Consider the following 22,057-nt stretch of genomic DNA (forward strand, 5'->3'; position numbering starts at 1 on the left):
CGCTCTGTCATGGCGCGTGTCCAGTATCTTTCTTCTCCTAGTTCATGTCCCTGTGGGCACTAAGCAAGTACTGTCGTATCATTCCTGATGTGTGTAATGGACTCTTACATTAACTTTTCTAACCAATTCTTTTCCTGCTCCCCGCCCCCCCTTCCCTTTTCTCTCTATGATGAGTACAGACCACAGGGCTGTTAGGTGAGTGCTCTACCCCAGAGCCACACCCTAGCCAAACTCATCCTAATTTTCTAACAATAGCAATTATGGAAGGATTGAAAGTAAATAAGGTTTTGTATCAAAACTCAGTACCTGCCATTCAGCCATGTAGTTCAGCACTACCCAGTTAGCTCCATACCATTATCTCTCCACTTGCAAAATCAAAATAATGACATCCACCTCACTAGTTCACATAAGGGTTAAAAATAGTGGTGCATACATTAAAACTCTGTACTGAGAAATGTTCAGCTGTGTAACTATGCTCAATAGACAAATAAAAATACTTTTTAAATGCCACCTTTTAAACTTCTCCCTTTCAAATGAAAGCGTCATTAATAATAAACATATAGGCAATTGCCATCAACATGCCATGAATATGTGACACAGATGTTAGCATCATGTTCTATTCCCCAAATATGTGCATTTTCTCTTCTCTGTTTTTTTCCCTTTCACTTCCCTCTTCGGTTCTGCTTTCCTGCCCAATGTATAAGCCAGTCACGTCCTTATTAGTCCTGCTAAGGACAAGACACAACAAAGGACCACACCAAACAGTATCTGGGAGGAGTAGCATTTCAAAGACAGTGGAAGGGAAAGACAAACGTGGCCCGGTGGCAGAGTGCTTGCCCAGAATGTGAGACTGCAGCACCACAGAACAGGAAGAAAGGCATAACCGAAAAAAGCCAAGACCATCCCAGCCTAACTATTTCGCTTCCACGCGCTGTAAGTGTTAGAATGGCAGAAGTTACTAAGAGAGCCAAAATATAAAGCAATGGTAAACCCTGAACACAGTCACTCAACAGGTGCTTACTGAGTCCCTACAACGCAAAGAGGTGTTGAGAAAAAATTGAAAAGTAAGTCACATTCCCTACCATCAATAAATTTAAAAACATAACTTAAAGAGCTGAGAGAACATCCCCTGAAGCTCTGAAGTGCTAGCCCACTGCCATGCATGCCCAGTGCTAGTTTTCAGTTCATTGTTTCAGTTTAGTTCAAGTCTACACCAAGCACTGGGCCTGGTTTCCAAATCAGCTTAGAAAGAGACCAGTGAAAGACTTGCTCCGAGCTACAACCTGGCTAATGGGGACAGTGCATCAATAACCACGGATGCACACAAACAAACAAGATTGGTCCCAGGTTCAAATATTTCTTCAGTTGGCTCTTTGAAATGGATTCACACTAAAATGGAAGATGGAAGGAACAGAAAGAAGCTGCTTAAGATGGAAAAGAAATTGCCTTATATCGCTTAGCTAGCAAGCCTCGGAGATGACTGAAATCAGATCGTGTTGGCTCCCGGTGCTATTTTCTTTATGTCAGAACTGATACTAACCCTACTTATAAAGTGAACGTTCACAAGTTCATTGTTTCCTTAATGTGAAAAGTGAAGATTTGACTAATTTTTAAAATGGCTCCTTGAGGCAATGGGAAAAAACACGCCATGAAACACCAAGCATAGAAACATTAGAAATTTATCTGAGAAGTGCAGTGGCATCAAATCTTATAAACACTGTAATCATCTTGTAGGCAGGTCACTTTAAGGATTCTGCTATAACATAAAATTTTTAAATTCTTTCAGCTAAAAAAAAAAAAAAAGCATTTTAGAAATTGAAAAGCTAAATACAAGGAAAACAGTACCCTCTCATCAAAAAGAATGGCATGAGGTTGGGGGGTTGGGGAGAAATTTATTTGGAAAAATCTAAAACCCATAAAAGCGTTTCTTTGAAATGTATAAATGTGTGTATGTTTAAGCACTGAGAACCATGCCAAACTATTAATCTGTGTGATGGAGCTGCTGTTATTTAGTATAGAGAGTAAAATCTGAAGTAGGAAAAGAAATAAAGGAAAAGGATGATCTTCATAGAATTATTGAAGAGCTACACCAAAAAATAAAAATAAAATAAAGTAAAATAAAAGCGCTAAAGGGAAAGAATTCACTTTTAGCGAGGTCAGTTGAGAGCCATTTTGGAGGAACTTCAGAGAAAAGGATGCATCTGTCAGTAGAAGGGGCATGGGAGGCAGAGCTAAAGCTATCTTACTGGATGCTCCCTGCTGTGTAAAGTCTTATATGATGCTGGACCTCGGGAAATAAATATACCTTCACATTAGAAGGACGGGAGGGGAAGAAGAGAAGGAAGGAATAAGGGAAAATAGAAAAAAGCAGCCAAAGCTCCGGGAAGAAGCTTGTCTTCGATCACTTAGCTAACAAAGCCGCAGCTGGGACTGAATTGGATCAGGGCGGCGCCCAGTGCCGCGTCCTCTGCGCTGTGGCACGTGCCTTAGGGAAGAGCTTAAGGTCTCTGAAAGACCCAAGAACCATCTGCACAATCAGGTCTCCAGCATCTAGACTGTGAGTAGGAGGACAATTAACAGCCCAAACAGCAAAGGGCCGTCACCTGGAGAACACAGGTGGCAGAAATTCCACGTTGGGCATCCATCATTGGGAAGCAAGCACAACGGTATGTTGTACTTAAGGCAAATTAGTTTAAAGGAATCTGTTTTCTGATGCAAGCTTTTGTGCTTTTATTTTGGTTTTGTCTCAAGGATATTTCCCTGGTCACCATCAGTCCTACCAGGGACAGTGCAGCAGAAGAAAGGAGCACAGCCGAGAGAGTGACAACAAATCTGCTTAAAGAGTGAAAGAGGTAGGTGGCTACCCTTCGCTATTGGTAGAGCAGCACTATTGCTTCTTAAACTAAACCAAGACTGTCCCTAAGTCCAGACAGAGAAGGTCCTTTGAATTCCTGGCGATCTTTTAACAGGAACTGAATCCTACTACACTGAGAAAGAGGGAACATTTAGGAAGAGTCTTTAACGTCAGTCAGCCTTACCAGAAAGTAACATTAGGGGAGTGATATGAGGGAAGCATGACGGCCATTCAGGAACTCAGAGGCTCTAGGTTAACCACGTATGAATATTTATTTTGATTGCTGAATGTTGAAATGTTGTGGCATAGTAAAATTAGTGATTTATTCCAAAGAAGCTGAAAGTTGATTTAAACAGAACAAAACAAAACTCATAAATGAGGAACCCAAAGCTCTTAGCGCCTCTTTTATCAAATATTTAATACTTTTAAAGCAAATGAGTGCAGAACTTGGTGGTTTCCAGTTGCCTCATTCAATTAGCTCACACTGGTGGTTCCAGAAGCAATTTAATGTTTTTTTAAAACGAGTAAAACTGTAAGATACTCTGCTATTTGATGACATACGTTGAGAAGGGAATAAGAGTTCTGCAACTAGGTTAGAATGCAGAATAGTCTACCAATGACAAAAATGCTAAGCACTCATACGCATTTCTTTGCTGCAGTTGTAACAATGATATAATGTGGTGTGTGTTAAACAGGTGAGGCGACACAAGCAGACATCCAGTTCTAGAATCTTAACCCCTGGTGTTGTTTGGTTTTTGTTTTTGTTTTTTGTTTTGTTCTGTTTTTGTTTGTTTGTTTGAGACAGGGTTTCTCTGTGATAGCCTTGGCTGTCCTGTACTCACTTTGTAGACCAGGCTGGCCTCGAACTCACAGCGATCCGTCTGCCACTGCCTCCCAAGTGCTGGGATTAAAGGCGTGTGCCACCATGCCCAGCTTAAACTCTGATTTTGAAACAAAGCCCTAATTTCAAGACTCTTAACCCAAAGCTCAGTCATTAAGAGTTCTTGGTTGTTTAAAACTGGTTTTAGTCCTGGAGTACTGTCATGTTACCTCCAAGGTTTATGTGTTGAAAGTAATTACCAAGGCTTCAGAGATGATTCAGCGTTACAGTAGTAACAGAGAGGCCTTTAGGAGACGAGTTAATGACCAACGTGGAATAGAACTTTATCAAAGGGATGAAGAGGTTGAGCTAGAAGCCCCCTTTGCCTTTCTGTCTCTCTTACTGTGCAAGAACATAACACGAAGGGGCCGTCCTGGTAGCAGCGATCAGGCCCTTACCAAATGCCCAAACTTCAGATGCTCCAGGACTGTCACATATAAATTTGTTGTTTACAAATGACTTCATCTCAGGGATTTTACCAGAATGGCATGAGAAGGCCAAAGACGGGCCCCTAAAGGATGCTGACAGCTTACCTCATTTGTGCGAGACTGAGGTAAAAACAAACGTGAGTTAAAATGAATGTCAGGGTTAAAATGGTGAAGCTGGGAGCACTAGGGATAAGAAATAAAAGGCCTCCTAGCGGGGTATGAGATAGCCCAGCTGAATAGATGAGAAGGACAGAGCTCTGGGAAAAACAACAAAGTTGGTCAAGGCAGGCTCCACTTGATCCCACCATGTCCCTAACCACCCTGAGAACATACCAAGGCACTGGTGCCCTTTGGCCTCTTCTTGCATCTAATTGCAACAAGCTAAATTGTAAGGTGGCTTTTAGTAAAGACCCACCTATTAAGTTCCTGCTCCTACAGGTCCCCAAAGGGGATGGGGCTCAGTTAATATATGACAGGCATATGTGACTCGGTATGCTAAAAGTCATAGAGGGACTAGAAAGGGAAGTATGGCTGATTAATGTGTGACTATAATTCAAGTTGACGCCAACCCCAAGTAGCAAGGAGCTGGGCTTACTGTGCTTGGCGGTAGCGTCATGGGCAGAGATGAGTTACCTGCACTGTTCTCTGGTTATGGCCTGCAGAGCCCAGATGTTCTGACACCCTCCTTATACATATCCATAAGCAAATCTACAGTATTTATGCTAAGATGCTAGCATCAATTTGCAGGATACACTAGGTTGTGGTAAAATAAATATTTCTATGGACATAAACATCCAAGGAGTTTATGTTCTTTTTCAGAGGCTGCAAATAGTTACTATCTAATACATCTGCATATATTACAAAATTTAAGATACTGTATGTTCAGTTTACTAGGCCATAGAGTGAGGTTTTTTTTTTTTTTTTTTTTTTTTTTTTTTTTTTTTAAATAAAAGGGTGGAAAGAAATTATTTAAGTCATTAGGCATCTTCAATTACTCAACTCTGCCTCTAGTATGACAGATGGTATGGAAATCAGTGTGCACGGCTGTATTCTAATAGCAATTTAGAAAAGGAAATTACAGTCACCCGCGAGTGAAATTTGATAAGAGTTTACCTATCTTTGTAGTATAAAAGCAAAGGAATCGTGCTATTTTTTAAAAAGCAGCCTGGCCAGGCGTGGTGGCACACGCCTCTAATCTCAGCACTCAGGAGGCAGAGGCAAGCGGATCTCTGTGAGTTTGAGGCCAGCCTGGTCTACGAAGCAAGTCTAGGACAGCCAAGGCTACACAGAGAGACCCTGTCTCAAAATAAATAAATAAATAAATAAATAAGGCAGCCTGGTAGAAGTGGTGAGTGTGGGTAAAAGCAGTTGGTGTATGTATATCTGTTTTCTCTATAAAGCTGCCAGAGTCTACTAACACCCTTACCTAAATTCCTTCCTTATGAATAATTTACCAGTGTGTTAATAGCTGATAGCCACAGTTCTACAATTCTGATGTCACCAGCGGTACATTTTCTACTCTGACCAACTAACGCTTCAAAGGATGATAAAACCTGGCAGTGTGGGACACAGTGTAGTCCGGAACTCACCAAAGCAGTTACTCTGGCTCCCAAGAACCTCTCCTCCCACAGCAGCAACCCTAGACTCTCTGATGTTGAGTTTTGGATAAAAAAAACTAACCAAACAAAAACAAAACAACAACTGCTAGCCAAGAGCTGACACTTAAGTGTACTATAAAAATGCAGGCCTGCTAGAACATTTTAACCTCTTATAATTTTTTTCGTGTTTATGCCGGGTCCTTTATAAAAACACTATAATGTTTTCGTTTGTCATTCAGGTTAGCGGTACTGTGTTCCTGAGCTTACCCTCACCCTGTTAAATACTTGGAGTATTATAAAACTGCAATGGCAGACTTTCAAGTGTAGAATATGTTCACACTTCTTAAGATTTTGAAAGGAAATCTAAAACTGATTGTTCCCAAAGCACTAGTGGGCAAAGTTTGGGAATGCAACGTAAATTTTATTTGTTTAGAGGTACAAAAACTATGTGGCATCTTTGTTAATATGGAAGTAGCTGGGTTTTCCTGTACATGTGGTGTGTGTGTATCTACGTTTGTGTTGTGTGTGCCCACATGCATGTGGAGGCTAGAAACTGAAGTCGGTGTCTTCCCTCTACCTTACTTTTTGAGACTAGGTGGCTAGCGAGCCCCCGAGTCCAGCTGTTTCTTTTTCTTTGGTTTTTCAAGACAGGGTCTCTCTGTATAGCCTTGGCTGTCCTGGACTCTCTTTGTAGACCAGGCTGGCCTCGAACTCACAGCGATCCACCTGGCTCTGCCTCCCAAGTACTGGGATTAAAGGCGTGCACCACCACACCCAGCTGAGTCCAGCTGTTTCTATCTTCCCAATTATTGGGGTCACTATGTGCACCACAGCAACCAGTTTTGGTTTTACAAAGGTGCTGGGACACAGGACCTCATACTTGCAAGGACAGTAGTTTGGAGACCAGCCATCTCTCTCCACCTCTGGTTTTCAGGTTTGAGAAAGTGTCTCTAACCGGAGACCATCCCTCTGCCTGCTTTACCCTCCTGAGTCCTGGGATTATAGGCTTGCCCCATGTCTATCTGGCCATAGTTCTTTCTAAGGCATGCAGAGTTCTCTTTAACTTATAAGTGTCATTTGACCCACTGAAAAGTTTTGTTGAAGACAACAAAGCCCAAGATAGATAATGAACAAAGCCTTCTTGCCTGCTACTCCAAATGCCAGCTCTTTGATATATTTGAAAACATCAAATACGAAATCGGAGAGGGCGCTCAAATCTACTGACCTCAACAACAGATAAGGCACTACCAAAGGACCCTTACAGTTAGATTTTAGACAAGTTGGCTAATAAGTGACTGATGATAAGCGGGTGTCTCCGACTCGGTAGGTCTTTTCCTGATTTGTAAAGCGAGGAAAGAGCTTTCGCCTAGCTGCCTCACAGCTCCGTATCGCAAGACAGCCAACACACCACTGCCACCCACAATCGGAGCTGGAAAAGTGGCTTGGTGGGAGAGATTTCATTGCATCTACCAGCATCTGTCCAAGCACAAATGAGTCATAACCTTACCACCAGTGTGGTTCCAGGGGCTTCCGCTCGTTCTCGATTCCTCTCTCTACTTTTTCACGGGACAACACTATTCCTACAATTATCCAAGCTGTCCTCTCATGCCGGCATGGGGTGCTCATCTGCTGTAACCCTCCCTGCCTTTTTCCAGAGGCTCCAGCTGACTCAGTTCCCGTGGAATCCCCGCACTTGACCCACTCGACACGTGCCGCTCCCAAGCAGTGTCCCCGACCAGGGGCTTGGCTCTGCCCGCATCCCAAAGACCCCCTCCGTGATGACAGCATGTTGGCCGCAAGCTCAGCCCTTCTCTGCTCACCTGGGCTCCCTCTCCGACTGTCCCAGGGTGAGTTTGCCAGGAGCGAGAACGTGCTCTACCTCAGCAGGTCAATCAATCCCTCCACCTCGGAAAACCAGATGAGGAGGCGAAGACCTCTTCTCAGACCTCGCAGTTGGCAGCTGCTCGGCGACTTGTCCCCCAAAACAGGAAGAAGTAACGACTTAGGCCGCGGGGGCTGGCGGGGGATGAAGTCCTAGGCGCACCCAGCCGGCTGCCTCTGGCAAAGCCCCGCCATCTGGAACTACAACTCCCAGAAGGCTCTGCAGCAGGCAGCCATCCTCCCTTAGAACTCCGCCCTCCGGCTTGGGAGGCGGGGTCGCTGCTGAGCAGGTATGCAAACCTCTGGCCTGCTTTGCTCTTTTCTCTGCTGGAGGGAAAAAGAAGCAATTTCTTGTGAAGTTTTACTGCATCGCAGGCCACGTGAGAAAAAGATGACGTGGCTGACGTCCCTGGTGACTTTCTTTTCAGGCTTTCCTGCCTCATGCTATGTTCTGTGGTCACGTGCTTGGACGCTGTGGATACTAAGGGCAACTGGACTGGAATGGGATTTGGGAGATTAGGGGAGCTGTTAGCTTGCATTGATTTCTCTGTGCTTTTGTTTTTGTTTGTTTGTTTGCTTTGGTTTTTGTGTGTGTGTGTGTTTTGTTTTTTTGTTTTGTTTTGTTTTTTGTTTTGTTTGTTTGTTTTTTTGAGACAGGATTTCTTTGTGTAGTCCTGGCTATCCAGGAACTCACTCTGTAAGACAGGCTAGCCTCGAACTCAGAGATCCATTTGCCTTAGCCTCCTGAGTGATGGGATTAAAATCATGCGCCACTACGTCCGGCTTCTGTTGGATTTTTTTTTTAATGCATTGACAAATTAGACTCTAGAGTAAGAGGAGCTTTCCGAGAACAGAATACTGACTCCTGCACAGTTTTCCCCAAGCCAATGCAAATAAACATACAAGCTGCCCAGCTAACCGGGCAAGGTCTAACTAAATGCAAGCAAGAAATAAAGAGACTAGAATTACGCCAGGTTTCCCACTGCGAAATTCTTAATAACACATTAATATACTATAGAAAAAGATTTTTAAATTACTCAGGGTACAGATAGGCCAACATTAGAACAAATTCTAAGACACACTTTGTTTGGGTTTCTTTTGCTGCAAAAATAAAAAATCAAGTTAGAGAGGAAATGGTTTATTCAGCTTACACTTCCACATTGCTGTTCATCATCAAAGGAAATCAGGACAGGAACTCAAGCAGAGCCGGAACCTGGAGGCAGGAGCTGATGCAGAGGCCATGGAGGGGTGCTGCTTACTGGCCTGCTCCCCGTGGCTTGCTCAGCTTGCTTTCTTATAGAACCCAAGACCACCAGCCTAGGGGTAGCCCCATCCATAATGGGCTGGGCCCTCCTCCATTAATCACTAATAAAGGAAGTGCCCTGTACAGCACACACCCCAGCATGCACACACACACTTGATGACTAGGTAGAGAAGGAAGCAGCTGACGAAAAGTTTGGGAATGAATCGCTCATAGTGATAGACAAGAACAGCCAGGAAAAGCCAGGGAGTGGAGTAAATTTTTTCTTTAGAAAGTTATAGCTCGGCGGTGGTGGCGCACACCTTTAATCCCAGCACTTGGGAGGCAGAGGCAAGCGGATCACTGTGAGTTCAAGGCCAGCCTGGTCTACTAAGTGAGTCCAGGACAGCCAAGGCTACACAGAGAAACCTTGTCTGAAAAAAAAAACACAACAACAACAAAAAACAAAACAACAACAACAACAACAACAACAAAACCAGAAAGTCATAGCCTCCGTATCATCATATTTAAGACATTAAAACTAGCCTAGCACCATTTAGTATCTAGTCAGCTAATAAATTTCCTGAAGCCATGGGGACAGCTCAGTTGGTAAATTGCTTGCCACAAACGCACAGAGACTTGAATTTAACCCTCCAAAGCCACATTAAAAAAAAAAAAAAAAAAGTCCCAGCTCATGATGGCATTGTGGTTGTAATCCCAGTTCTGGAGATACAGAGACAGATGGGTGTCCAGGGCTCACCCACTGGCCAAGCTGCCCGGCTGGGCAATCTCCAGGTCAAAGTAAGACTGTGTCTCAGAAAACAAGATGGACAGCTCCCACGGAAGGACACCTAAGGTTGTGCAAAGCTTCCACGCATATAAGCATACAGACGCGCTCCCATACATAAAAGTATGCATGTACATGCATATACATACACAAATATCTTGAACTTTTTGGGGGTGGAGAGAGGATAGGCCTCACTATATAACCCTTACTTGCCTGGAACATGCTACGTAGGTCAGACTGGACTCAACTCTGTCTGCCTCTGCCTCCTGAGGAGTGCTAGATTAAAGATATAAGCCACTATGCCCGGTCCAATTTCTTTTTTTATATTATAAACTTTATAGTTGATTATAATCTGGATTCATATGTATTTGATCTGTCTCTTATCTCCTGAGATATTTTTTTCCAGTAATATTTCTTGCATTTTGTATTTTATTGACTGCATCTGCGGTGAAACATGACATCCTATGTTTCTTTTATTCGCCATGGACTGGGAATTAAATCTAAAAGTTTGATTATATCTAAAGTTGAATTTTGAGACGAAGCCTCTACATGTAGTCCCTATGGCAATACATCAGACAGCACATTGCTTTTTGAGATTTTTGGTTTTTTTGAGACAGAGTTTCACTGTGTAGCCTTGGCTGTCCTAGACTTGCTTTGTAGACCAAGCTGGCCTCAAACTCACAGCGATCCACCTGCCTCTGCCTCCTGAGTGCTGGAATTAAAGGCGTGTGCCACCATGCCTGGCATTCTTGGAGATCTTTGTTTTGTGATATAAAGGCTATCTGGTGTGTGTGTGTGTGTCTGTCTGTGTGTGTGTGTGTGTGTGTGTGTGTCTGTGTGTGTCTGTGCGTACAGATGCTGTCTTCTGCAGAGAGGCGGAACAAGACAGCAGATAGGTGAGGTCATAGGCCAGCTGCCTCCCTGCTGATGCACTAACCAGTGTGTCTAGCCTATGGGCCTAGGGTGTTACACATCCCAGGCTGGCTGTAGGTAAGGGCCAACACATCTGTAGATAACAACGTCATTCCATGATGTCATGAGGGTGGACACGCCTGCCACACCACCTTCACACGAGCTAAAGAAGTAAGACTGTCCGTGGTGTTCTGATTTTAGTATAGCAGGAAAAGACACATTGAAAAGATGCCGAAGCCTGTATTACCCCTCCCATAATTCCAAGCTTCATGGAGAGTTGTGGGAAAGACTGTAAGCTTTGTCACAGGCCACCACTTTGGGGACTGAGGAGGAATTAAATCCTGACCTCTGACTTGAAGCAGATCATGGTGAGCTCAGTTCTGGGAGGAACACTGTGCATCCTGTGGGCCAGGCTACTGCCTGGAGATGGTGCCACTGGACCTGAGGTAGTCAGATGGCCAAGACTGTGGCTAAGAATCTTCCCCACAATCTCAGCTATGTCCCTCAAAGAATGGACAAAGAAACTGTGGTACGGTTACACTATGGGATACTACTCAGCTGTTAAAAACAAGGAAATCCCAAAATTTGTGGACGAATGGTTGGAACTAGAAACGATCATACTGAGTGAGTTAAGCCAGAAACAGAAAGATTCACATGGTAGATACTCACTTATAATTGGACACTAGCCCAAGAGGCATGTCTCATGAAAGTCTTCACTTACCAGGAGATTGGGATAGATGTGAGTACATCCTATTGAGACTCTAGGTGAGAGACATTTGAGAGAATGGGGAAATAGAAGGATCCAGAGGGTCCTAGAAACCTACAAGAAGAACATCATGATGGGTGGATCTGGGCTCAGGGGTCTGCTCAAACTACTGCACCAACCATGGACAATACATGCAATAAACATCGAACCCCTACTCAGATCTAGCCAATGGACAGGACATTCTCCACAGTTGAGTGGAGAGCGGGGACTGACTCTAACATGAACTCTGGTGCCCCTTATTTGACCATATCCCTTTGGTGGGGAGGCCTGTTGGCATTCAGAGAAAAGATAACCAGGCTACCAAGATGAGACTTGATAGGCTGTGACCATATAGTGTGGGAGGAGGTCCCCCTCGGTCACAGACATAGGGGAGGGACATAGGGTGAAAGCAGGAGGGAGGGAGGGATGGGAGGATACAAGGGATGGGATAACAATTGAGATGTAATCTGAATAAATTAATTAAATAAACTTGAAAAAATATAGAGCAAGACTCCACCTACTGGGTAGCAAAGCACAGAAGCAAGGACTGCCTTGGAGCTCCATGCCAGCCTTAGTAGTCCCTGAGGGACTGTTGCCACCACCCATTCCCAACCTCTAGCCCAAGCATCCTGGGCCAACGCTCACAGATGGAGCTCAAGACATTGTCGCCTGGCACAGTTATGCACACTAGTAACATGATGGACTTGGCTCAGTTTGCCTTACGGCCAGCTCTGACACGGATTGTGGGCTCAGCCTCATGGCATTCACAGCCACGGTTCTGGAGTAGGAACCAGGGCTGGTCCCTCTGGTGATTCTTTCTAGAGCTTCATGGAATTCTGCAGTTCATGACCACACACTGGTGACTTTGGAAGGCACATGTAGGCCTATGCAAGCAGACAGAGGTTTGTGGGGATAAACTACCCTTTGCAAACGCTCCCTAAGTGAGGCTGAGAAACTCACCAGCTGTGGATTTAGGATAAGCCTAAGCTTGGATTGCCTTCTACTACAAACAAAACCAAGCCACATTATTAAGTAATTTGAGAGAATAAGTAATTGAGAAAACGAGTGAACTCCAAGATGGGCTATTTGACAAAAACAGAAAAGAATTCAGAGGAAAAATATGTGTATGGTAACTTTGGAACAACTTTAAAAGGGCAATAGGCTCCTGGGGATCTGAAAGAGACTTGAGAACATCAAAGAGTTAATTGATGCAATAGGAGATTAAGCCCAGTCAGGTTCCAGGTTCTTCAGTAAACTGTGTCTCCAGTGTCCGTGGCATTCCAGAGGCCCTTCTTTATGAATCTAGACTGGTCCTGTAACCTTCTCATAATTGAATGTGGAAAATATAATTTGTGGAAGGATTGTAGGCATTATCCCAGGGGAAGGCAGTCCAGGCAGTCTTTCCTCGTCTGCTGTTTGGAAACACCACCGACACCCCACTGAAGTGGATATTGTTGAATACTGGGAGGAACTATCCTGGGTCCAGAACTCAGGAACCGCACCCAGGCAGGCTACTGTGTTTCTAATCGAACAGCGGTGGGAGGAGGGACCAGAGGGAGACCTAGAGAGCCGCAGGCAGAGAGGAGAGAAGGCTGCAGGTTCAAAGCTTGAGGACGGGGAAAGGACTAGCGTGCAGGCCCAGAGACACCTGGGAATCCGTCTCGTGGAACCAGTACCGGAAGGTTTATTCTTGTTTCCCTTTCACCTTTTCCCCCTCTTGACTAGGGTAGCTGGGTTGTATAATAAAGTCTAATTGTTAAGAAACAGAGCCAGCATTAATTGTTTAGCCTCTTAAGCTAGAATTGAAGGAGCCTTTGCAGCTCTTGCTCTGGTTGCTGGGAGTGATGTCTGTGACATGTCTGTCCAACTGACATGCTGGCTGGAGGTGAGCAACAATTGTGTACAGACTGACTGAGATTGCCCAACAACCTTCAGAGCTCAAACCAGCCACCTGTAGAGAAAGGTGTTTGAGCAGCATTCTGTTATTCTGGCTATCCCAGTCACCAGATGCCGGAGTAAAGAAGTCACCTTGGATGTTTAAACACATTGATATTGGGGCCTGGGGATGTAGCTCAGTGGTAGAGAGCTTGCCTGGCACGCTCAAGTACCTAGGTTCAAACTCTGGCAATGCCAAAAGGAAAAAGAAAAAGTTGATATTAAATTCTCAGAGTTCCAGTCAGCACTTGAATGGAAATTGGATGAGATGGTCTGCTGAGCCCTCTCAATCCACACACCCGTGAGAGAGGATTTTTATAAGCCAACACATGTTGCAATAGTTTGTTACATAGTAATAGGCAGCCCGAGGAATGCTGTGAACCCTCCCCAGGTTAAGATAGTGTTTGTCAGCTTTCCTCGTTGCATTATTCTGGTTTTCTCCTTATGTTCAAGAAAAGGAAAATGGTGGTAACACACCTCATGGACTTACTGTTGTTCTACCCCCCCCACACCCCCACTATCTCCCAATGCTGACTGCTGACTTGTCAGGCAAATGCTGATGATGGCCTCTCTCTGTTCAAAGGCTTCAATCTTTAAGTCTTCATTTTATTAAAAAAAAAAGTGTTATTGTGAGGATGGGAGCTGATGTGTGTGTGTGTGTGTGTGTGTGTGTGTGTGTGTGTGTGTGTGTGTGTGTGTGTGTTCAGGTCATGGTGCTTGTGTGGAGGTCAGAGGGCCACTTGTGGAAGTCAGTTCTCTCCTTCCCTTACGTGGCTCCCAGGGGTCAAGCTCAAGTCCTCAATTGTCACATACAACTCACTGACCTTTGCTTTATTAGTATTATTTATGGATTTTTGGCTTTTGAGGCTGGGTGCTATGTTGCAGAAGTTGGTCTTGAACTAGCTATGCAACTGAGCTCCTGCTTGCCCTGCCTGTATCTCCCAGGCAGTGGTTACAGGAATATGTGCCTCTGGACCCAGTGTTGAACCTGTTCACTCCAAACGTGCACGGCAAAGAGTATGTTTTAAAAACATGTCCATTTTACAAAGTTTGTGCACATTTTAAATGACAGTTCTGTTAAAGTATGTTGTGGTTTGGCCTTTTAAAAATATGATGCTTAGCCGGGCGGTGGTGGCGCACGCCTTTAATCCCAGCACTCGGGAGGCAGAGGCAGGCGGATCGCTGTGAGTTCGAGGCCAGCCTGGTCTACAAAGTGAGTCCAGGATGGCCAAGGCTACACAGAGAAACCCTGTCTCGAAAAACCAAAAATAAATAAATAAATAAAAATAAAAAAATATGATGCTTAAAAAACAATTCACCTTAATAGTCTGGTCTGGTAGACTGTAATGTTCACTAGGTAAAAGCTACTATGTTTTGGTGCTGATATAGGTGGTTCTAGAAATGCAAAGTGTAAAGCAGGTTTCAGCTGGAGTTCCTCATTCTTACATCAGGTTGTATTGGGATTTGAGTGCCTGAGTTTATTTAGAGATTCCTTCAAAGATTCAGAGAAAGGAAAATGATGGAAACTTTTAAGAATAAAAACAAAATTGTGCTTCACGTACGTTTAATTGTTATACTTTTGGGGGGTACTGGAAAAACATTGAGGGATGCTTCCTTCTGAAAGAGGAACAGAACGAACAAGAATCTGTAGTTAATGATGGCTTTAAACGCTGCATGCACGGGCCAGTGAACCACAAGCCCAAATGTAGGCTCCAGCAAACACGCCATTTCTTTCTTTCTTCTACTTGAGGGGCTGTTTTCTTCCCACAGACTAGCTTTCTTGGCAGACACCTAGATAGAGTCTGATCCTTTTGTTTGTTTTTTTCCCCCAGACAGGGTTTCTCAGTGTAGCCTTGGCTGTCCTGGACTTGCTTTGTAGACCAGGCTGGCCTCGAACTCACAGTGATCTGCTTGCCTCTGCCTCCCGAGTGCTGGAATTACAGGGTTACACCACCGCACCTGGCTTCGTCTTCACCTTTTTTTAATGGAAAGATAAAAAAGAAAAGCATCGCCTCCATTCGGTTTTAGTGGCTGAGTGGAGGTTAGTGGATTTCTCAGAGATAAGATGGGAGCGCTTCAGGCATTTAGACCCAGAAGGACCAAGCCCCACACTGTGGGAGGTCAAGAGGAGGCGCGAAGAGCAAGGAGAGGGGGCATTTGTATGGTTCCCAGTTTTATTTACTTATTTATTTAACCTCCCGTTGGTTTTTAAGACAGGGTTTCTCCGTGTAGCTCTGACTATTCTGGAATTTGCTTTGTAGTCCAGGCTGGCCTCGAACTCAAGAGAGTCTCCTGCTTCTGCCTTCCATGTACCAGATTAACCCCCACCACCCCAACCCCAGAGAAAAGTGGAGCTGATAGCCACCGGAGGGCCCCAGCAGAGAGACCGGATGCAGCGCGGTGGTCAGGCTCAGGGTCAGCCCCACTCACACAGGCCTAACGGGCCACCTGGCGTCACCCTGCCTCGGCCTCATCAAAGGCTGAGAACTGGCAAACTCTCGGTGGGGGCGGGAAGCCGAGCGAGCGCCGCGGGCGCTGATTGGCTGGCGGGCCCGGGGTCGCCTAGTGCTATTTGTTGTCCGCCCCCGCGCACCCGACGCAGTGTGCGTCACGGCGTCCGCACGTGCAGCCGTTTAAGCCGCGTCGGCGGGCGCGAGGAGCCCGGGAAGCCTGGAGCGGAGAGGTGAGTGGGGTCTGGTCGCCTTCTTGTCGCCCTGGCCCGAGGCCTCGGCTGCCTTAACAAACGGGGACCAGCGGCCTGGGGTGGGGGCGCTGGGCGCATGGGCCTGCGTGGGGTGTGAGGTCGGCCTCCCGGGCCTTTCCCCCTCCGACGGCGTCTTGATGGCGAGTGGAGCGGGTGTGAAGACTTGAGGCCTGCCGGGGGAAGGAGGCCCGGGGAACCTGCTGCTCGGCGCCTGGGCGGCCATTTCTCGGGAGAAACGGTGTTTGTGCTGAGTGTGCCTCCTCGGGAGGAGGCAGTCAGGCCATCGAGGCACTACGGTTCTCCCAGTCTCCCAAGGCTTCGACAGCGTGTCCACCACTGGGGTTGGGGTAGGGGGGGAGCGCAATGGGGGGGAGCGTAATGAGGGGGGGCGCAATGGGGGAAAGCCTCCTTGAATATTATCTCAGAGAGTCCCGCCCACTTCATACTCCTTTGAAGGAGAACGGACAGATTTGGGGGCAAACCTAGGCACCCCTGGAAACGCGGGGATTGCTGGGATGATTAAATGTCACCCCCAGGCGGGAGTGGTGGGGAAGGGTGGGGAAGCCCATCACTTAGCAGTTGCAAGTGGTGTGTAGGGACAAAAAGATAATTAATAATGTATTATTTTGCGGTGGTGATGGTCAGTGTCAGTGCCTTGCGTTTCACGCCCTGCGTCTTCGGCCTATAACACAGCCCCGTAATTGAAAGCTAACAGTTCTGATGTGACCATGGCCAAAAGTCCTTTCAATTTTTTTTTAAGGAACCTGAAGCTACTACCATGGGAGATGAAGACTGGGAAGCAGAAATCCTCAAACCTCATGTGTCTTCCTACGTTCCTGCATTTGAAAAGGTAATAAAACTTAACCGTGTGGAGTCCTTAAATGTTGCCGGTTTTTATCATTTAAAGATTAAACTGGTGAGAAGTTCCGAATTACTACAGCTTTGTTTGTCTGCATGTGATTTTTATCACCTGTTTTATGGGGAGTGAGGAAGGCAGGCCAAACTTCAGATCGAATGACATACATGGTAATGTGATAATCACAAGCAAAAGTAATGCTGCCAATGCAATTCAAAGCTCCGTGGTTTAGGGCTAACAGATGAACACAAGCTTGTACAAATGTGCTAGAAAAATCTTGACAGATAAGTTGTATAGAGAAAACAAACAGAAAACATTCACTGCTTTGATTAAACTGAACTTGCTTGGTTGGTGGCCTTTGAATGCAAATACCCCAAGTAATAATCCGAATGTATAATATTTCTTGGCTTGGAAATTATTTTAGGTCTAGCACCTTTAGTATATGTTATATTTTAATCATTTTCTTTGCATCATAAAAAATAACATTTTTGGGGGGAGAGAGACAAATTACCTAAAAGTCTTGCTGTCTCGTTAAATTTTGAGTATTTTTTTCAAAAAATATTTTACATAGTTTTAATGATGTGTATAACAACAGTTTTGATCTTGTCTTTCTTTCTTTCTTTTTTTTTTTTTTTGAGACAGGGTTTCTCTGTGTAGCCTTGGCTGTCATCGACTTGTGTTTTAGACCAGGCTGGCCTCAAACTCACAGAGATCTGCCTGCCTCTGCCTCTCTGAGTGTTTGGATTATAGGCGTGTGCCTATAATTTTTTACTTCAGCACTAGCTATTACACATTTTGTAAAAATAATTTTTACAGTATTTTGTCAAAAGAATATAGTGTAATATGTGATTTTTTTTTCCTTTGGGTATTTGAGATAGTTGTAGCATTTCGTTACTATCATTGGTATCTACTGCTTGTTTATTTAATTTTTTTTTTTTTCCCAAAATGGGAATGGTTGGTTCAAATGGTCAGAAGACATTCAATGGCTTGTTGTTCTTTCTGGTACTTGTTTTTATTTGTTTGTATGTTTGTTTGGTTTGGTTTTCCCAGACAGGATTTCTCTGTGTAACAGTTCTTGCTGTCATAGACGTTGCTTTGTAGACCAGGCTGGCCTTGAACTCACAGACCAAGTTCTGGGATTACAGGCAAGTGCTACTGCAACCAGTTCTTTTTTTTTTTTTTTTTTTTTTTTGCTAGCTTGTTTGTTTTTTAAGAGAGGGTTTCTCTGTGTAGCTTTGGCTGTCCTGGACTTGATTTGTAGACCAGGCTGGCCTCGAACTCAGAGATATGCCTGCCTCCGCCTCCCCGAGTGCTAGCATTACAGGCTTGTGCCATCTCCACTGGCTTCCTTCTGGTTCTTAGTCAATTTATATAATAAAAATTTAATTAACTGATACAGACTGTTCTATTTGGACTTTGTAAGTCATCTGTCTGACTTCAAGATTTTTATTGTCAAGAAATGTTCTTTAAACAGCATGCTGCGGTGTGGAGTGTGCTGGGTATATTTACTGCCCTGTGTTTCTGAAGTTGGTGGCTGTTAAAGTCCTGCTCCCCTTCCTCTCTCCCTCTCCTCTCCTCTTCCCTCTCTTTCTCCCTCTCCCTTACTCCCCTCTTCTTTCTCCTCCTCTAACCTTTAAATGCAGGGAATACAGGTGTAGTTTGAAATGTACTTATTAGTAATATAACGATGTATCTTGACATTGAGAATACTAAATTGATAATTCTCCCTTATGATCTAATGTTACTGTATGGAGCCAGTTTGTGGTAAGTTTCTTTGACTTGTCATCAAATTGATAACTGTTGCTGGTTTTATAGTTACTTGCCTTTATTGACTTGAAGGAACACAACATAATCGATGGCTTTGTTGATCTTCCTTGGCAATGAATGTGACACCTAAGGATAGAATAAAGGTGTGAAATTATGAAAGAAACTGTTTATCAGTATAGTTCAGAAATCATAGTTGCTACACAAATTTGAACATTGTTGGCTTATTGGGATGAATGTATTAGACATTCAGTTTGATTATTGTACAGTGATGCTTTTTGTTAACTGACTGGAAGTAATTCTAAATAGTAATCATTTCTGTGTAAGACCTGTTTGCCTTTTTGGTAAGTTTTAGGATGAAAAAGCTCCTGAAATTAAAGTGGAAATGGGTTAATCTCTCCATAATTATAATTTTATTAAGCACTAATAGTAGTAATAATTGATTAAATAAGAAAATAAATTAGTAGATGACATCTCAGAATTAACAGTAAAAATACAGGTAAATAGAAACATACTCATCCAAAGTTATTTGTAGCTAAAGAGAGAATCTTTAGAGGTCAAACATTTTGAAATTTCTATATTGGTGTGTTTGGGTGGACTAAGAGACTACAAATGGCTTGTAGCTAGGTATTCTAAAAGTAAATGAATAACCTGACCTATGATTTATTCAACATATTTTTACTTAAGTCCTGTGTACTCTAAATAGTGTTGGACATAAAATACTTTCTTTGAGAGTCGTATTTTAGGAGACACGTTTGAGACATTTGAGAACCAACTAATTTTGCATGGTAGAGAGAGTCATAAAAATAGAAAAGTGTGAGTCTGTTAGGTTGGGGTGGGCCTAGGTGAGGTGGAGGAAGAAGGCAGTAGGCACTGACTGGTGAAGTGAAGATTTCAAGGAGTCTCAGCAGGACATCAGGTGCAAAGGACACAGGAGGGAACCGATAACATATTAGGGCATTAGGAAGGCAGGTGTAGTCTTCCAGATAGCTGCTACAACAAGTCATCATAAACTGGCTAATGCAAAACAACTGAAGCCTTTTCTCTCATTGTCCTTGAAACGGATGTTAGAGATGAAGGTATCTGCAGGACTGTCTCCCTTCGGAGGTCCTGGGAAGGAATCTTTGTTGCTTTTAGCATCTGTTGCATGTAGACAATCTTTGGCTTTTGGTTTGTGTGTTTGTGTCACCACAAGCTCCTGCCACCTCTGTTGTGTGTGTGTTCTCCCGTTACTTCTTTCTTAATGACACCAGTGATAACAAATTAGGACTTGGCTGGATAATCTAGCGTAATTCTATATCAGAATCTTTAATTATATCTGTTGTAATCCTCTTTCAAATAAGACATTTATTAATTCCAAGGATTAGTAGCATCTGTGGGACAGGGCTCTAGCTGAAAAGCTTTTGGCAGTTGATGGCTCCTGGGGAAGGGAGAGTCATTTTGTTTGAGGGATCCAGCCCCTGAGAGGCTACTTGTGCATATGCTGGCTACAGTAAGCAAGTGGACTTACTTAGTGCATGTACTTGGGGGGGGGGGAGTGTAAAAATAACAAAGTTGGGAGGAAAAAGTGGATAGATGAGGAATTGAAGGAGAGGAAATGGGGACTGGATTTGATCAAAACATTATGTGTACATATAAAATTCTCAAGCAACAAACAACACAGCCAATTCCAGGATTAGGACTTGACGTCTGTGGTGGCCATTATGCAACTTAGATTGCCAGTATGACGAAAGCACGATAAGATAAAGCCAGACTGGTACAATCTGACACTGTCATGTTTGTTTGTTTTTGTTTTTTCGAGACAAGGTTTCTCTGTGTAGCCTTAGCTGTCCTGGACTTGCTTTGTAGACCAGGGTGGCCTCGAACTCAATCGATCTACCTGCCTCTGCCTCCCGAGTGCTGGGATTAAAGGCGTGCGCCACCACCCAGCTAATGTTATGTTTTTGCTCTTAATAACAACGTTGGGAAATATTTGTATGGTTTGTGAACTACACAAAACTTTAAAAGTTGCTGTGTGTGTGTGTGTGTGTGTGTGTGTGTGTGTGTGTGTGTGTGTGTCCGCCGAGGCAGGGTTTCTCTGTGTGTCCTTGACGGTCCTGGACACCATTTGTAGACCAGGCTGGTCTTGAACTCAAAGAAATCAGCTCGCCTCTACCTCCCCGAGTGCTGGGATTAAAGGCGTCCATCACTGCGGCCAGGACTTAGTGTCTTTTGTGAAAGAACAGTGTTAGCTGAATATAGCCATCTTGGTGCACTCTTTCCAATTTTGGCACTTCCTTAAATGAGCTTATCTGAAGACTGTGACTTGTAATGCAGTTATTTTACTTCAATAATATCTGTAACTTGACGTCACTTCATTCTTCAGTTATTCATGTTGCATTCTCATGTATATGAATTTCAGAGCTATAGCCTGAAAGATTTTACTTTGAGGAAGCTTACATAAAAAAATAAAGAAGTGGATTAATGATCAAAAGACATTATAGGTGGTAAAAGTGAGAAAAAAATTACCCAGATTGTCATTAATAGAGAAGCCCTGAGAAATACTGGAAGATTTCAAAGTTAGCTTGGTATTTAGTTATTGATTTTGTAACAAAAGGTGAATCTCCTAAGTCTATTGGTTAGTATAATATTGCTACAGTAATGTACATGCATCTGTAGCAGTTTGTTTTTAAGACTAGAAACAGGAACATGGGCGTGTGAGGTATTGAAGATAGTTTTCAACCACTCTTCATTCTAGTTTAATTAGAATTAACGTTGAATATTTTGATCAGTATCTGGTTATTCAGCACTTTATTGCATTTGAAAGACAGCCCCAGAATTCGTACAGATTTCAGTGCATAAATGGATAGTCTGATAGTCTTTAAAGTCAGTTATTTAAGTGTAGACATAATAATGTATTTGGTTTAATTATTTACAATGGTAGGGCTTTTTAAGACATGTTTGAGCTGGATTTTTTAAAAAAGATTTATTTATTTATTTTATTTATTGCATATGAGTGCTTTTACAGAAGAGGGCAGCAGATCTCATCGTAGATGGTTGTGAGCCACCATGTAGTTGCTGGGGATTGAACTCAGAACCTCTTGAAGAGCAGATGGCGCTCTTAACCACTGAGCCATCTCTCCAGCCAAGCTGGATTTTTTTTGTAGCCCAAGCTAGCCCCAATCTCTTTGTCATCTATCTTAGCATGCTGAGTGCTAGTCCTGCCTAGTCACAGTGAAGATTTTTAAAATAAGTTATCTTTACTGTGAGCCTGACTTCTAATGATTTTGTCCTATGTTCTGCTCTAGTCTGCAGCATTGGTGTGCATACTGTGAGATATCGAGCTCTGCAAACAATACTGTGTATTGTCATTGGTTTGTTTACTTTTTAGCAGTTAATACTTTTCAGGTATGTGTGTCAGCAAGCGTTTCATGTAAAGTACTAGTCTGTGACTGATTTAGACTTTGTAGGTTTTAGTCTCAGCCATAGCTTGG

General features: G+C 43.7%; 2 protein-coding genes across 4 annotated transcripts in view; one reads left to right on the top strand and one right to left on the bottom strand.

The window, feature by feature from the left end:
- Positions 1-7,837, bottom strand: part of Slc38a9 (solute carrier family 38 member 9) — a 76,309-nt gene extending 68,472 nt beyond the window's left edge. For all 3 annotated transcript variants that reach the window (XR_007833532.1, XM_051172305.1, XM_051172302.1), the window contains exon 1: positions 7,581-7,837. The gene's annotated coding sequence lies outside the window, so the exon portion shown is untranslated. The remainder of the gene's footprint in view (positions 1-7,580) is intronic.
- An 8,905-nt stretch (positions 7,838-16,742) lies between these two features.
- Ddx4 (DEAD-box helicase 4) overlaps positions 16,743-22,057 on the top strand; it is a 58,190-nt gene continuing 52,875 nt past the window's right edge. Inside the window, exon 1 of the mRNA XM_051172263.1 lies at positions 16,743-16,814. Within this exon, the coding sequence (XP_051028220.1) occupies positions 16,743-16,814 (72 nt within the window). The remainder of the gene's footprint in view (positions 16,815-22,057) is intronic.

Source organism: Acomys russatus, chromosome 30, assembly GCF_903995435.1.
Source record: "Acomys russatus chromosome 30, mAcoRus1.1, whole genome shotgun sequence".
Taxonomy (NCBI): domain Eukaryota; kingdom Metazoa; phylum Chordata; class Mammalia; order Rodentia; family Muridae; genus Acomys; species Acomys russatus.